This window comes from Urocitellus parryii, chromosome 4, assembly GCF_045843805.1.
Source record: "Urocitellus parryii isolate mUroPar1 chromosome 4, mUroPar1.hap1, whole genome shotgun sequence".
NCBI classification, from domain to species: domain Eukaryota; kingdom Metazoa; phylum Chordata; class Mammalia; order Rodentia; family Sciuridae; genus Urocitellus; species Urocitellus parryii.
Genome location: NC_135534.1, coordinates 48,634,937 through 48,652,026, shown reverse-complemented (window position 1 = coordinate 48,652,026; position 17,090 = coordinate 48,634,937). Strand labels below are relative to the sequence as shown.

At 42.9% G+C, this 17,090-nt stretch overlaps 1 protein-coding gene across 1 annotated transcript in view; it reads left to right on the top strand.

Moving 5' to 3' along the window:
* Positions 1-17,090, top strand: part of Insc (INSC spindle orientation adaptor protein) — a 128,247-nt gene that overhangs the window by 95,058 nt on the left and 16,099 nt on the right. Inside the window, exons 8-9 of the mRNA XM_026398993.2 lie at positions 10,881-11,052; positions 15,073-15,251. Coding sequence (XP_026254778.2) covers positions 10,881-11,052; positions 15,073-15,251 — 351 coding nt within the window. The remainder of the gene's footprint in view (positions 1-10,880; positions 11,053-15,072; positions 15,252-17,090) is intronic.

The window sequence follows — 17,090 nt, the reverse complement described above, 5'->3', positions numbered from 1 at the left end:
TGGATTAACTCACTGATGAGGTTAGAGCCTGCATGATTCAGTCATTGCAAAAGCCCCATGTCTGGATTTCTCTACACTGGGGACCAAGTGCACAACACACGAGCTTTTCGGGAACATTCCATGTCCAAACCATAATAGAATGTCTAAAATGCTTAGAAGTCATTCTGTGGGATTTTGCCTAAGTCCCCTTTGTACCAGTGTCTCCTCTCTCTCCCCCTGCCACTCCCATGGTCCTGAGCCCAAGTTCTTAGGTCTGTGAGCAGACTTAGGAGGCTGGTGGGTCCAGTTGAGCTCTGTGGGCAGCTTGAGACAGGTGAGAGGAGGAACAGGCAGTTGAGACTGGCAGTGCCTCATGGGTAGAAGCTGCCAAGTTGGGAATTTGTGGAGAGACCATGAGGCCAGTTGTTTCTTGCTGCTGTTTGCTAAGACACCAGAAAGAAGTTTCTTAATCCGTATAAATTTCACTTTTCTCATTTAATGGAAATTCTGCAGGTATCAGGTGGCATATGAAGTAATTTTTGTAAGATGTAATGTGTTAAACAAAAATTAGAGAGTATTGAGCTAACTGGACTAGGAATTCTGGTTGGAGTATGTGTGTGGGTGCTCTTCTTCCAGGGGTCGTTAGAAGAGAGCTGAGTACCTTTCTACCCCTGTGAATTCATAATGGAGTCCTTCATTTGAGAGGGTGTGTGTGTGTGTGTGATGGGATGAGAAGCTGCTGGTTTAAGTTAGTCACTGTTTGTTTCCTAACTGGACCCCAAATAATCTGGTGAGAAAATAAAATAAATAAAGTCAGATATAAACATGATGCTATGGCTGGGGAGAAGGGAAGCTGTGTCCACAGGTCCACAAGTGAGAGTCACTCAGAGGACCTGAAAAGGTGCAGAGGTGGCATTTTTGGCCATCAGCATTGGGTTCTAGAGTGGGGCAAGTATTAATTTAGAGAGGAGCAGGGGAAAGAGGTTTCTGGGGCCTGGAGGGACAATAGGAGATTGAGAGAGTGACTATGGGGCAAAATTTGAGTAGGGAGGACCCCTTACCTGGAAACAGCCTGGCCCTGACAATCCAGAGGGATAGCAGCCAGGCCTTAAATCATGGATCAGGAAGCAGCATCTGCTGCCCCTGGCAGCAAGTGGTGAGCACCCAGGTCGTCTACAGAGACAAAGAGAGACAGAGTGAGGGAAGGGTTGTAAGAAAGATGAAGAAACTTATAGAGGTAGTGAGGAAGGGGAGATAGAATGACATGCACAGACAATAAACATACAATTTCCAAAGGAGCGTTTCTATTAGTCAAGCTGTTTGTGAATTTGTGATAGTTGGGTATGCAGTCCCCTGCCTGTGACCGCCATGGGTGGTCACTCATTATGGTTTTAATTTCCCTGATGAGTAATGATTTTGAACACTTTTTCATATTCTTGATAGTCCATTTGGTTCTCTTCTTTTGTGAAATATCATGAGAATTTGGCTCATGAAAAACATTGGGTAGTTCGTCTTTTTCTTATTGATTTATAAATCAAGAATACACATACAAATCTCTCATCATATATATGCCATATATACATTTATGTGTAGAATGTGTGTGTGTGTGTGTGTGTGGAGAGAGAGAGAGAGAGAATTGATCCTGTAAGAAAACATATTGCCAACCATCAGTCTGTAGTTTGCTTTTTCATTCTCTTAATTCTATCTTTTGATAAATAGAAATTCTTAATTTTCTTAAAGTCCATTTATTGATCTTTCCTTTTGTAGTTAGTGCTAGTTGCATCTATTTAAGAAATCATCATTTTATTAAAATCTTAAAGTTATTCTCTTATATTTCATTCAAGGAACCTTATAATGTTTTGCCTTTCACATTTTGGCTTATGATTCACTTCAGATTAATTTTAAAAGTAGTGTTCAACATTCAGTTTCTTCCATATGGGTGCCTAGTTGCACCATTCATTGAAAAGACAACCCCTTCACCACTAAATTGAAGTGTTGCCTATGTTGCAAGTAAAGTGGTGATAAATGCTGAGTCTGTTCTGGACTTTATGTTTCTGTTCCATCAGTATTTTATGTCCATTCTTGTGCCAATATGTCACTGAGTCCCTTTAGTCTAATACACTTTGATATTTGGTCACATAATAATCCTCCAAATTTGTTCTTCCTTAAGATTATGTTGGGAATTCTTAAGTTCTTTGCATTTTGGTATACTTTTTATGATCAGTTTGTCAGCGTCCACAAAAACACCTGCTGAGATTTTGATTAGGATTTCTTCAAATTTCTAGATAAATTTTTGGATAATTGATATTTAAGCAATCTTCTATCATAATCAATGAACATAGTATATGTCTCTACTTAACATATACTATCTTTAATTTCTCTCCACAATCTTTTGAGTTTTCAGTGTTCATATTTTTTTAAAAAATATTTATTCCTAGCTATGATTTAAATGATAATGTAATGGTATTTTTAAACTTTTCTAATTTTGTTGCTAATCTGTAGAAAATACAATTTTGGTATTGTATCCATTGATCATGCTAAATTCACTTATAAATTTTAATAGTGTCTATATTATTTAGGAATTTCCATGCACACAATCAGGCCATCTGTAAAGAATAGCAGCTTTGCATCTTCTTTTCCCATCATTAGTCCTTGTTATTTAATTTTCTTGTGTGATTGCATTGGCTAGTATGGTGTTAAATAGGATTTCTTTGTTTTGTTACTAATTTCAGGGACAATACTGTCAATATTTCATTCACTATTTCTTTATTGGGTATTTTATCATTATCATTTTAAAATTGAAAATTGAGACTCTGAGAAGGTGACAAACTTGCTCATTTTGCCAAGTCATTGAGTAGCCAGGCTCTTTCCACGTTCAAGGCTTTGCAACTTCTTTGCACCACAGATACCTCTAGAACACTGTTGCTTAACACATGATGTCCATTAGACTTAATGTACAGAGTTTTTAAAAATAATGATGCCAAGATTCTACCACAGACCAATTAAATTCAAATTTCTCATGATAAAGCCTGAATATTACTAATTTTAAAACTTTTCCAGATGTTTCTAATCATCTGAGGACCAATGATCTAGAATCAGTTTGGATTGAATTGAATTGAATTGAATTGAATTGCCCACCTGGGCACTTCAGTGCTTTGCTGAAAACTTGGGATCTCCTATCAGCATATGCCTAAAAGCCCTAACCCAAAGGGAAACCTACCCCCAAGTGCCTTCAGAGCATCTCTTTGAAAATCCACTTCAAGGAAAATCATCTGCTTCACAGGAAATTATTTTCTATTTATACTCATTCCTAAATGAGTCAAGTCACGATTTCTCTCCATCTAAATAACTTAGCTTTCTGTGCCTATCCATCTTTCTCTCTCTGCCTTGTTGACTTGCCCACCAAGCTAGTTATATAAGCCATTCCATCCATTGCTCCAACCTCTATTACATGTTACTATTTGTATTTGTCCACTTTAGCACTTAGCTTTTAACAGAGGACTCGTGTTTGAAACAGCAGGAGTGGCGCACTCGGGGACATGTTTTGAGGGAGGATGGTATTATCTTCCAGAGGTGCTGCTAAGCTTCTATAGCTTTCTATTGAACACCAGCCCTGCAGCCACTCCATAAAACAAGTTCCTCATTTTATAAAGGGAGCCTTTAACCCCTTGCTTTGTCATAGACTTTATCCTGAAAGTTGTTCCTATCTGGTTCACACTGCACAATTCCATTTCTGCCTCTGACCCATGAGCTCATTTATTCCTCCAAATGTTTTGCCCTGTCCTTTGGCCTTTCACCTGTCTTTGCTTCCTTGGGCATGACCCTTTTTCCCCTCTCTGAATATCACTGAATTTTTCTTCTGAGTCTCCCCTAGATGAACTGATTCATCCTTCTTGGATTCATCAGCAGGATCCCAATTGCTTTGCAATTTCCACTTGTTTTGTGCTATTTTGGAGCCTTTAGGTGTCTGAGTGAACAGAAAAGTAAAGGAGAAAATGTGGGGATCTCTAGGTTGTTGCCTCCCTTATGACTGAGTTTTCACTTCATTTGCATGATTCTATTTGGTACATGTCAGCAACCAACTCCTCTGCCTATCCCTAAACTCTAAGCAAAACCAAAGCAAAATGCCCCCCAAACAAAACTAAGAAGCAGCAGAGTGGCACCAGTGATATATGATGAGCCTTTGTGTACTAGCCTTTGTCCCTTCAATATTTGCATAAAAGCTGCCACTGACGCATTTCCAATAATCAGTAGGAGAATGCTGCTCATAAATCTGACTTGATGTTTTCTGTACACTCTGGGCTTCTCAGCTGCATGGGTTTCCTGTTTCTTCTCCTATTCTCTGGGGAAAATCTCCACATTTTCCAGCTCTTTCTGTGTCTAGACTTTAGGTGCATTAGCCCTGCTGCCCAGGTGATGACCAGGCCAGGCCATCTTCATCCCCACACGCATACCCACCCAGTGAGGAAAGTCTGGCCTCAGGCCCAGGCCCATCCCACTCCATGTAAAAGCTAATTATCTGTAAGTGCTTCCAGCAGCAATTTCTTTAGTGATTTGAAAGTGCTTTGATTAGATTGCTGTCTTGGCATAAAGTTTACGACTAGGGATGGGAAGTGGGTGGTTTGGGGATGGAGAGTTTCCTAACATGGGGCCAGTGTTTGAGAAAGCTGGTCTCAGGGTGGGCTACTCCTAAGCCCATCATAGGAGCTGAGCTGAGCTGCCCCTGCTTGACCTGACCTCTCACCAGTTTCTTTCTTTCCTCTGAGAGAGGCACAGGGCAAGGAGTAGAGAGACCAGGATCGGATTCCCAGCCCTGACATTAACTTACTGTGTGGTCTGGGTAATCTCCAATTCCCTGAGTCTGGGATTCCTCATCATTTATCCCATACCTCTTCAGCTATGTGCAGGGAGGTGCTGAGGACCTAGAGAAGATTCATTGTGGGAGGTGCCCTAAGGGACTCAACTCTAGTCTCTTAGATTTGAGGAATGGGCATGTAACACGGGTCATTTGACATGCTATCTGCTGTAGTTGAGGTCAGACCTGAGTGGTAGCTGGGAGTACAGAGACCACTTCTGTCTGGGGAAGGCAGGTGACTTCTGACCTGGGGCTGAGATGGAAACAAGGAGAGAAACAGGGAAGATGACCACTTCTGTTTTAAGTGAATTGAGTTTGAAGTGTCCATGGAACATGCAGACAAATTAATTTTGATCTGGTAGAGTTTAGAAATATAGTATGGATCTTGGGCAAGAAGGTTGGGGCTAGAAGATTAGGTTTGAGAGCCATGGTTGTGAGTCACTGAGGCCACTTGGGTTTGGGTCCATTGTCTAATGTGACATAGAATGTGCCAGCAGTGACCTCTGACACGTGCTAGTGTAGTTGGAAGTAAAAGAGGGAGGCTGAGAGCAAGCAGTTAGAAGTAGCTAACTAGGGAGGAGAAGAACTTCAAAAGTCTAGTATCCTACAGTTCTGGGAGGAGAGAAGGGCAAGAGGGGAAGAATTCTCAGCAGGGGCTGGGTAAGAGATGCCAAGAAGAGGGGAACTAAGAGGCTGGGATTTGCTTTATACAATTTCCCAAATCCTTTGTAAGTCTCTGATTCTTTGCCTGTTACCTCCCTACTGCCTGTATTAGTTTTTTTGACTCTGTCTTATTTATTGTGACTTCATCTAGGTGGCAGTACCTAGTTCACACCTGTCACAACGTTGGAACTCAGTAAATGTCTGCTGACAATATAAATGCAGAGATGGTGCTGATTTTCACTGTTTATCCTGCTGAGGGATTCTAATTATTCATCTTCTGATTCTCAGTCAGTTAGGAATTTCTCCTGTTTTAAAAAGTCCCAGTTCTGGGATGTGTAATGATGCCCAAATAAGTGGGCGGACTTGTGGATCCTTACCTGTTTTACTTTGGATCTCAATGACTCCAAAGACTCACTTGCTAAAAGTTTGGTTATTAGCCTATTGTGCTATTGGAAGTCGTGAAACCTTTAGGAGGTGGGGCCTAGTGGATGGAAGTTAGGTCTTGGGAGAGTGTCCCTGATGTGGGGTTATTTGGACCCTAGTTCTTCCTCTCTCTCTTTACTTCCTGGCTTCTATGAGGGGAGCAGGCCCTCTTCCATATTCTCCCTCCATCATGTACTGTGCCCCCACAGGCACAAGCAACAGGGCCAAGCAATCAGGGTCTAAAACCGTGAGCCAAAATGAGCCTTGCCTTCTTTTAAGTTGATTTTCTCAAGTATTTTGTCACAGTGATGGAAAACTAACACACTACCCAAAAGGCTGTTTTTCATTGGAGTTTCAGTCCAAGAGGAGTCTGCAGAAAGGGTCAAAGAGAAGTCCAGTAAGGAGTCTGGAGCAAACAGAAGTGAGAAGAGTTAGGGCAGGGCCCCCATTCTAGTAGCAATGACAAGGTCAGGTGGGGATAGGTAGAATGATGTTACCACCATGTGGCAGGCATTATTTGTGCAGTCTCTCAATTAATGATTGTAATAGTCCTCCTGACATTGCTATTTTTATCTCCATTTTATAAGAAAAACTAAAAACTCGTTGAGATTGATGGTGTTACCGCAATGTTAAGAAGCTCAAATTATATAATAAAATCATTTATTTAGTAGAGGTCAGAGGCAGAATTCTAACTCCAGGTCTGAGCATATCTTGATGCTGTAGGAATTGGCTCAGGAGCTGGAAAGCCCACAGCTCAGGGGTGTGAGGTCCTTCAGTGGCTCCCCCTGTGGTGAGTTGTGCGGCATTGGAACTGCTGAGATGCCAGTGGATACAGAGATCAACTTGGACTGGCAGCAGACTGATGGCAGCAGGCTAAGTGGCAGGTCAGCAGCATCAGAACCAAAGTCCAAGGAAATTTGGCCCCTATGAAAAAACCACCAAATAGAAAAATGAGCAAAACTTACGAACAGGTAATTCATAGTAGAGGAAATCCAACTTGCAATAATCAAAAGCCGAGACAAAGCAAAGCAAAACGAAATAAAGTTTCTCAATCTTGTTGGTAGGTGGAGACATACAGGTTAAAATACAATTTTTATACCCATTAAATTGCCAAAAAATTTTTTAAAACTTGAAAATACCAAGAACTATTGGTGGTAAATAATTTTAATATATTTATGTTGAGAGTATTGCTACTCAGATCATGTTGCAAAAATAAAGAAAAGATGTGTAAATTCTATGCCCTAGGTATTCCACTCCTAGATTGAGACCCCTAGTGGAACTGGCACTTATTCACCAAAAGACATTTAGAAGAATATTTTTAGAAGCACTGTCCATTGTAGCAAAAATTGGGAAACCAGTCAAGTGCCCATTGTCAGAAGAATGAATAAATGAATTGCAATCAATTTATGTAGCAAAATACCGTACAGAAGTGAAAATAAATGGACCATAGCCATGTGCAATGATAGGAAGGAGTTTCATAAACAATCTAACTAGGGAAGAAAGCAAATTGGTATATACAGTACGATACCACTTGCATCAGTTACAAAATCTTGTAAAACTAAACAAAATACACATTCAATAACTCTGAAGAAAATAAGGGAATGATAAACACAAAATTCAGGGTAATGGCCTATCCAACAGGGGAAAGAAGAGATAAGAGATTAAAAAAGGTTGGGGGGGGACTCTCTTGATTTTAGTGCTAAGATTAGAATTTCTGGATGTTAAGTATAGACATATACATATGTAGGTGGTCATTTTATTATTTGTTATCCCTTGTAAATTATATATGGATATATACACACATATATATGTATAGACTGTTTCAAAGGGATGGTGTATTTCATAAATAGTACACTATTAGAAGAGCTCTGGCACATAGTTAACAAATTTAGAAGGAATGCAAGACAATAGGCAATTGATAATTATAAAACCAGAGCCCCACAGGCCCTCTGGGAATCCAGAGGGCAACAAAAAAATCAGGACCACATCAGGCTGAGGTCATTTTCCTGGGGTCGAGCATCTGTGGAATTTATGTTTTGTTGTTGGCTATTTCTCCACTGATGTCCTGTCTGCTAACTGCCTTTGCTCTCAATATCCTTCCATCTCCGTTTCCATTTCTCTACTTTTACTAGTCTACAGGGAGACAGACTTCAAGTCTACAGTGTGTCTTTAAGTCTTAGGTCAAATTTTACCTCCCTGCATTTGTTTCCCATTTACTGAAAACCCAACATATTCCAGGCCTGGAGCAGCCCAAAGTGAACAAGCTGTGGTCCCCAGGCTTGCAGGGCTGGCAAGGGGACAGGGGAGCCAGACAGACAAGAACCGAGACCCACATCACAATAGTGTTTCTCCAAATTGCTGGAGCATAAAGATCCGTGTGGCCATGTTAACAAGCAGATTCCCAGGCCTCCTCCAGATTCTGGCAGAATAGGTCTGGGTCTGGGACAGGATTCTGCTTTTAAGGAATCTGTGGTTTGTTTTATGCAGCTGGGCCACCACCAACCCCACTTGGAGAAACAGCGCCCTTCAAGTGTGATAAATGCAATGACGATAGCAGATGTAGTGGGGTGGGAGCCCAGATGTGGGCCACCTCCCCTGCCGGAGCGTGGGCTGTGTTAAGTTAAGGGTGGTTTCCAGGAGGCCTCTGTACAGTGCACCAAATCACACAGCCTCATGATGGTATCTGTAGATGTGAGTCACCCCCTGCACTGCAGGGCTATCCCCCACCTCCCCGCCCAGATTGCTATTGCCACAGCACGAGATCTGGCACATAATATGTGCTCAGGGGAGTTGCAGAGCAACATTCTGGGCTGGGAAGCAAGCTTGGTGCCTGGGTCTTGGGTGGCACCAGGCCTTGGGGACCATTGATTCCCTGGTCTTTCTGATGTGTTCAGATTGGTCTATCTCTAAGCATGTGCTGGGGACCAGGACAGGATACTAATTTGGGCCTGACTGGTATTGCCAACTGAATCAGAGGACCAGGATAGCAACCCCATGTGCAACCAAGATGAGATCAGGGAGACTGTATTGACTGAGAAATGTCTCCATTAGAGATGCTACAGTTCCTTAGCAACAGACTTGATTTATACTGGAAGGAGGAAAGGGGATGAGAGCCAGGTGATTAAAAGGTTTCTTATGTTGGCTGTGGAGCTGCTTCCTGTTTCTAGGCCCAGAGCACGCCCCCCCCGCCGCCCGCTGTTTCCTTCTCTGGGGCCCAAATAAGGCCCCTCTCCAAGGGCCTGTTAGTCAAGCACCTGGCATGGATCCAGTCCTCCTGGGGGCTAGCTGGCTGCTGTTTGTTCCCTTTTATTAAGCACATCCAGGTGAGTTTTATTGCGGACAGTTCCCTGGGCTCCTGTTTCCACATTTGTCTCCTCTGAGTCTGAGATTGCCAAAGGCTTTCACAGCTAATGGACCTTACAGCTCCCAAGAGCCATTTATGGGAGGCACAGAACTCAGTGGTGGTAATTAGTCAAACAAAAGTCAGACCTCTGGAGACCCACTGGAGCTGAGTGGCAGGAAGTAAGAAGACAGGGACAGGAGGCTCAGGGCAGAGGCAGATGTGGGGAGCATCAGCACAGGCTTCTCCTCCTCTTTCCCTGCCCCATCCCTACCTCCCACTCATGATCAGAGAAGGGATCTTTGGGGCTTGGTGGCAGGATTCTCAGGCAGGCGGGTGTCCAGGGGCATTTGAGGGACCGCAGTAGCACTGCTGAGCTAACTGTGACAAATTATTGCCCCTTTTTGCTCCAAGTCTCACCTAAACCCTTTGTGAAGCTGAGTTCTGAGTTCTGGTGCTACTTCTCAGGATGACAGTATAATGTCCTGTTCAAAACCCATTTTTTAAATAATATAATTTTCTTTGTTAAAAATAATTTACAGCATCAGTAACATACTCAATTGTCATCAACTGAACTTTGCCTCTAATATATTTCTATATAATACTGGGTTTTGAAGCCAGACCATTTGGGTTCAACTCCTGAACCACTGACTTAGAGTTAACTGTCTGGGGCAAGTCAGTTAACCTTTTCTATGTCTCAGTTTCCTTGTCTGATCTCAACAGGCTATTACAAGGAATCACCAGTACAATAACATACACACTCCACTTAGTGTGGAACCTGGCACAACATAAGCATTTGGTAAGCAAAAGCTATTATTATACCAAGAGCAGGTCTGACGGGGGTGAGGGAGGCAGGGCGGAGAAATGGAAGTCTTTATCTGCCTATTATGTCTCTCCAGACCTAATTGCTCTGGTTGAGCAGAAAGAATAAGGCTTCCATGGAAGCAGTTCTCTTTCTATGGGGCAGATGGCAGAGGACTAGGTAGGGAAGGAACACATTGATTTCAGCCTGCTGCTAAATGTTAAGGAGAGGAAGGAGCCAGAATTTCTCAAACATCTCTTCTAGATAAGTATTGGCTGCTTTTTTTCTTTTAATTTCCCAACTCCCTGTGGAAGAGGGAGGGAATAGTCTCAGAGAAGTTGAGTGACTAATGCTAAGTTACACGGTATGGAAGAGACCAGGATTGGAATTTTGGGATGAGATTCCTAGGTGAGTGGTCTTTCTACTACATTTTATTGTGGTGTATAACATTATACTGTCATCCTGAGAAGTGGCACCAGAACTCAGAACTCAGAGGGTTCACAAAGGGTTTAGGTGACACTTGGGGCAAAAGGGGGCAACAGTTTGTCACAGTTAGCTCAGCAGGCCCTCAATGTCAAGTCCCTGGACACCTGGCTAGATGTCTGTATGTTCAAAGCCCATGGGAGGGCATTGATCTCTGCTGGACTCAAGGAAAGATCTGCAGATGTCAGAGATGGTGTCAACCAGGGGGCCGCATCACCTTGGCTGCACATTGGGTCCAGCAATGGCCGTCTGGGGGGTTCTGAGTCTATCTCACTCCGGACATAAGCAGTGGTGCTCCTAGGATGCACAAGGAAGCTGCCTCTCTCCATCTGCAGGTGGATGGTGTTCTGTGCTTGGCCGACATCCTGACTGATGACAGCCACTCAGAGGCCACGCGGGCTGAGGCTGCAGCTGTTGTGGCCCAAGTCACCTCTCCACATCTGCCCTTCACCCAGCACCTCAGTAGCTTCCTGGAGAGCATGGAGGAGATCGTAACAGCTCTTGTCAGTGAGTCTCCCTGGGTTGGGGGACCCCTGGGTGAGAGGGCATTGGCACAGCTGTCTTCAGGAAAGCCTCTTGTTGGTTGCTCACCCAATCCCAAATGTCTCCTGCATAGATGGCCACATTTGCTGAAGCGCCACCATTAATGGAGCAGAGTAAGGCTTTCAAGAGCTCCATTGTGAAGTCTCCTGTTAAAATGGCATGCAGTCCTCTAAGAAGCAACTTGAATGGATTAAATGGCCTTCCAGAGGGAGTCCAGGGAACAGTGCAGCCTGAAAGTTTCCCAGAGAGACTCTGATAGGCTTTGTTCCTAAAATCTCATTGTACCCAACCAATTTAGCAGTAATGACTGGAGCAGGTGACATCTCAGAGAAAGCATACTCCCCACCACCTGTTGCAGGAAATCCCACCATGGGTCTTATATCATGGGGCACTAAAAGTATTGACTCTTTTAGGATCTCTGAATGAATATGAAGACTCCTGGTAGGAAAATCATAGGCTACTATGTGGAATATTCTCTTTCTCTAGATTTTCTTTGCTAAATTGCAGACACTAAAAGTGTTCATCTGGATGACAATCCTTAGAGAACTTGTTTTGCAAACTACTTCCTTTCTTTAGAAAAAAAAAAAGTGCTGGTAGTGACCCATGTTTCTAACCTCTCTTCCTTTTTCTGTCACTATCTATATATCCACATCTTATTAAACTGAATGAAAATTAAATTAGAGAATGTAGGGTTAGCTCTTGAGGTCACCAGACCAGATCTGGGGGATATCTAGAATAACATGTGTTTAGGGGCAGCAGAGAACCTGGTTGGGAGTCAGAACACTTAGGTTTGGATTCTGGCTTTTCTCACTCATCTGTTCCATAAATGGCTATTGGCCAGCATCCCCATGCAGACAGTGACAGGATTCTGCCATATTTTGAAGCTCACACTATAATTTTCCTAATATACAAAATGTGGAATTGCAATCTATTTCTCTCAAGTGAATTCTAGCTATAGAATATTGCCATCTGCCAATATTTTGCACATAGTGGGCATAAGTTAGGTTGACTTCATGGCTGATTATAGTCACAGGGGCAATGGCACCTACAGGCTAGGCTCGGAGAGATTGATTTCGTAACATCCACATCAATTTCCAATCAAGAAAACACAGAAGTGTTTTGAAGGAACACTAGAAGGAAATTCAAGAGACCACAAGTTCAATGCACACTGTATAAGAGAAGAAGTATATGGGCTGGGGGCTGGGGATGTGGCTCAAGCGGTAGTGCACTCGCCTGACATGCGTTCGGCCCGGGTTTGATCCTCAGCACCACATACAAACAAAGATGTTGTGTCTGCCAAAAAATAAATATTAAAAAATTCTCTCTCTCTCTCTCTCTCTCTCTCTCTCTCTCTCCTCTCTCCTCTATCCTCTCTCCTCTCTCTAAAAAAAAAAAAAAATGAAAAGAAAAGAAAAAAGAAATATAGGCCTGGAGAGCTTGAGGAATTTTCTCAAGGGCCCACAGTAGCATTAGGATTCATGCATGAAATCTCAAACTCAAACAACCATCAGAGCCCCACAGGAAATACAAGAGTTACATTTCCTGTACAGAACTAGATAGAAGAAGAGAATAAAGGGGTTTGGATTCTGTATCAAGTGGACTCCCATTGATTGTTCCCATGAAGGAAAGGCCTAGATTATTTTAAAGATAATGCATAGATTCTAAATTATATATAAAATCTCCCATTTTATAAATGTCATCAATTAATAAATAAACCAAAACATATATAGTCCAAACAGCCTTTTATTTTTTTCATGTGCTCATTTCTGCTTCTTTGTCCAGACTAGATTTCTCCCTGTATGAGTCTTCCTATTTATTTCATCTTGATGAAGATGCATGGTAGAGCCCACTCTGAGATTTAGCAGATGGAATATATGTTTTGGGCAGACAGCCAGAGCTCTGTTCTTTGGTGGGAAATAGCCCGCCAATTTCTTGTCATTCCCTGGAAAAATTTATAAATGAGTCACTAGAATCCTCCATTTAATCTTTGTAACATTCCAGGTGACTCAGACTGTAGTTCAAATAAGTGTGCAGCAAAATTAAAAGGCACTTAGACAGTTGTGTTAGTAATTGCTGTGTTGGCAGTAATGGCCACTGCATGAGGATGAAGGGGAGTGTTTGGACCTAGAAGAAATCTTGCAGCAAAGTTGGCCAGTTGATTTCTGTAGGCTCCACCAAGGCCTGGAGGTTAGCCTGAAGGGGTTGGATCACAGATATGCATTTGATCCTCGCCTCTGACCATTAATTACTATCCAGAAGACATCAGGCAAACCATTTATAGAATTTATAGAATTTCATTTATAGAATTTATAATAAATACTAGATTGTTGCTGGGTGTGATAGCACAGTCCTATATAGCACTCTGGTGACTCTGGAGGCTGTGGCAGGAGGATTGGAAGTTCAAGGCCAGCCTCAGCAACTTAGCAAGACCTTCAGCAATGAGTGAGACCTTGTCTCAAAAAAAAAAAATGCTGAGGTACATGTAGTCAATGTTAAAGTGCCCTGGATTCAATCCCCAATACCATAAAAAATTAGATTGCTATAAGGATTCAATGATTTAATGATGTACAAGCCATATAGCAGTTTTACAACTTTGCAACTCTGTATATATAAATGGTAATAGCACTGCTAGCTTCTCTGACACTCATCTTCCACATCCATAAACAGAACTAACCATTGTCTACCTTGAAGGTGCTCAGAACTTAAGTGCACCACAGATGTTTGACTAATGCTGTTATATGTTCCTTTTTGGGTAGTCCTGATTTCACTGAAAGGTGACAAGAGGTGATGTTATTTACGATGTCAGAACCTGGCAGCATAGACTCTTGTCTTGAAGCAAGAACTAGGGGCCATGATGTAAGATAGCTCAACTCTGACTGCTGAACTTTCTTCCTCTCCTGGGGCTATTTTCTTGAAGTGTGGTCTTTCCCCCTGGGGTTTTCGTGGAAGTATTATTAGTTGTAAAGGTCCTTGATTAGTAATCAAGTTGGAGTTGTGGGTCAGGAGTGAGGGCCATTGGATGGGCAGCACCATGGACAGAGCCCTTTGCTATCTCCTGCCATAGGAGGCTATTACAGGTTCTGTGGAGCCCATGGGGGGATGTGCCAGATGATGAGGGATAGGCACAGTTCCCCTTAGAGACCCTTAGGGCAATTACAATGGTAAGTGGGGGCATTTGGTTAGGGCATGGCTATGGTCACTAGGATCAGAGAGAAAGAACCTGACATTCGGGAGCTCAGTGTAGGACTTACCTGCAACCAGAGGACCCTTTTCTGGGGACCAAAAGGAAATAATATAGCTCTGCTAATGGCAGCCAGAGAGGTAGAGTCTCTGTGTTTTAACTTTGGTCTCTTCTTTAAGGCAAATTTAGCAGCAGTTTTATTTACATTACTGAAGACACTAATAGGCTGGAAGTTCTTTCCTGCTTCACAACCTTTGTACCTGTCTTCCTTTGGTCTAGAACGTTCTTTTCCTCCAAATATTTTTTATGACTGGCCCTTTTCTTTCTTTAAGGTCTCAGCTGTGAAGTCACCTTCTTAGGGACACTTTTCTTATATATTCCAGGGGATCCGACTTATTTTCTGTCTTAGCACTCATTCATTTTCTCCCTCATATTTTTCAGAATTTGCAATTAGTTATATTAATTTAAAAATTTTTTTTTTCTGACCCACTGGTAGAGTAAGCTGAGCCAGGGATGTGACCTGGCATCAGGCTATCCCAACACACCAGGGGTGTCTGACACAGTCTTCCCTCAGTAATACTTGGTGAATAAACAAATTGTTGTCGCACACCACTATTCCAGTCCCAGCCCTGCCACCTGTGCAGATAGAGACATTTCCTCTAGTAGCTCCTTTCCTCATCTGTAAAAATGGGTATTACAACACCCACACAAATTATCTCCCAGAGGTACTGTGAGAACCCACGTGAGGTAACTGAGATGAAAGCGCTCGGCATGGAAAATTTTTCTTCCTCTTTGCCATCCAGAACTGTGCCAAGAGGCCTCGTCGGGGGAAGTCTTCCTGCTGGCCTCTGCGGCCCTTGCCAACATTACCTTCTTTGATACGATGGCCTGTGAGATGCTTCTGCAGCTGAATGCCATCCGGGTCCTCCTGGAAGCCTGCCGTGACAAGCAAAGAGTGGACACACCCTACACCCGGGACCAGGTGAGAGGCTTGTGTAGGACAAGGCCCAGGGGCTGTCACCACGTGGATGGAGAGTAGAAGACCAGTGCTCAGTTTCCGGGGTTGGGAGGATGGCGTGGCCTAACAGGACGTGGTCAGTCCTGTTAATGCCTTCTTCTGGAACTTCGAGCTTTGCATTCTGTGGGAGGGAAGATGAACAGGTTCTCAGCCTTTTTTCATTGACTTTTTGAAACCTCTGTATGAACTTCCCATTTTGTCCATCCAATGACTCCAAGGCCTTCCTCTGTGCCATTCAGACTGTATATCCTGGAGAGGCAGAGAGATCCATGGGCAGGTCCCCTTGACCTCCTCTTAAAGTCTGTGTCCCAGTTATATTAATGCCCATCTGACATTGTACTCTGCAGTGAATTGTTTCTTTGCTTACACACACACACACACACACAAAAAAAAAAATAGGAACACAAACACAGAGGCTTGGGGCAAACTTTGATTCTGAGCCTCAACCTCTACATCTGTGACAGGTAGTTTTATATATTTGAACTCCAGATAGGTCTTTGTTTGGGGAAATAAGAGTTTTACTACTAAAAGTGTTTGAGGACATTGAATGAGGAACTTCCAAAGCCTGTTTGAGCTTTGATGTTCTGGAATTTTATTGCATTCTACCTTGGTTCATGCTTGGCCTGCTCTTTCCCCACCAAGGGGTGGGGTGAGTGGATCAGGATGGATTTCAGGTCTCTGTGAATTCTTTTGGGTACCTGAACTCTAAGTTAAATGATCCCCTAACTCCCAGCCCAGCTCATCCCTGTCATGACTGTCCCTCATCCCCATCTGGTTCTTCCAGCCTTATCTCTTAGCTGAAGCAGATTTAGCTTTGTGTTCTAGCTCCTACCCAGGCATCTCCATGGAAGTTTCCCTGGAACTTTTAGCTCCCTGGAATGACCTTCTTTTCTTAGAGTTCATACCTCACAATGCAGTGCTGACTTGTCTATTAATATTCATCCTACTTGAATTATTTCATGTGAAAATTTCATCCTGAGGCCATGGGCCCTATTCTGTTCTTCTCCAGGATTTCTTAGGTCCTCTACTCACCCTTGGTGAAGTTCCCAAAATGCTTGCGGGATGAAGGGAAGAACCCAGATGGCACTTGACCCATTGTTTCCTACTCTCAGAATTACCTGTGGAAGGAAGGCTTCCACAGAAACTCCCAAAGAAAATTTGTACATGAGAGATAATACATGTTAGGACCTAATGACCGGCTATAGCTCCTAATAAGTTCTTAAAAAACAGTGAATATCATTGTTTTTCAAACCTGGTGCTCCAAGGAGAAGTGCCAATAGTGAATTATCCAAAATCCTCAACTGGGCCTTCCAAGCCATTCATGATATGGTTCCAGACTTCCTTTCCAGTCCTTTTATTATTTTTTAGAGTTGGACCATCCCCCATAGAGACAAGGTGTGTTAGTGTGAACAGCTGAGGAGCAGCCATCCTGTCTCCTGATAGGCGTGCTAGCCAGTGACTACTGTAGTCATAGCCCTTGGTATGGAGATGAGGCTGGAGGGTCCACCCCATGTAATCTTCCTTATATTCTTTTCTTTTTCTTTCTTTCTTTCTTTTGTTTTTTTTTTTTTTTTGGCGGGGGGAGGTTACCAGGATTGAACTCAGGGGCACTCAACCACTGAGCCACATCCCCAGCCATATTTTGTATTTTATTTAGAGACAGGGTCTCACTGAGCTATTTAATGCCTTACTTTTGCTGAGACTGGCTTTGAACTCGTAATTCTCCTACCTCAGCCTCCCAAGCTGCTGGAATTACAGGTGTGTGCCACTGTGCCCGGCCTTATATTCTTTTCTTAAGCTACA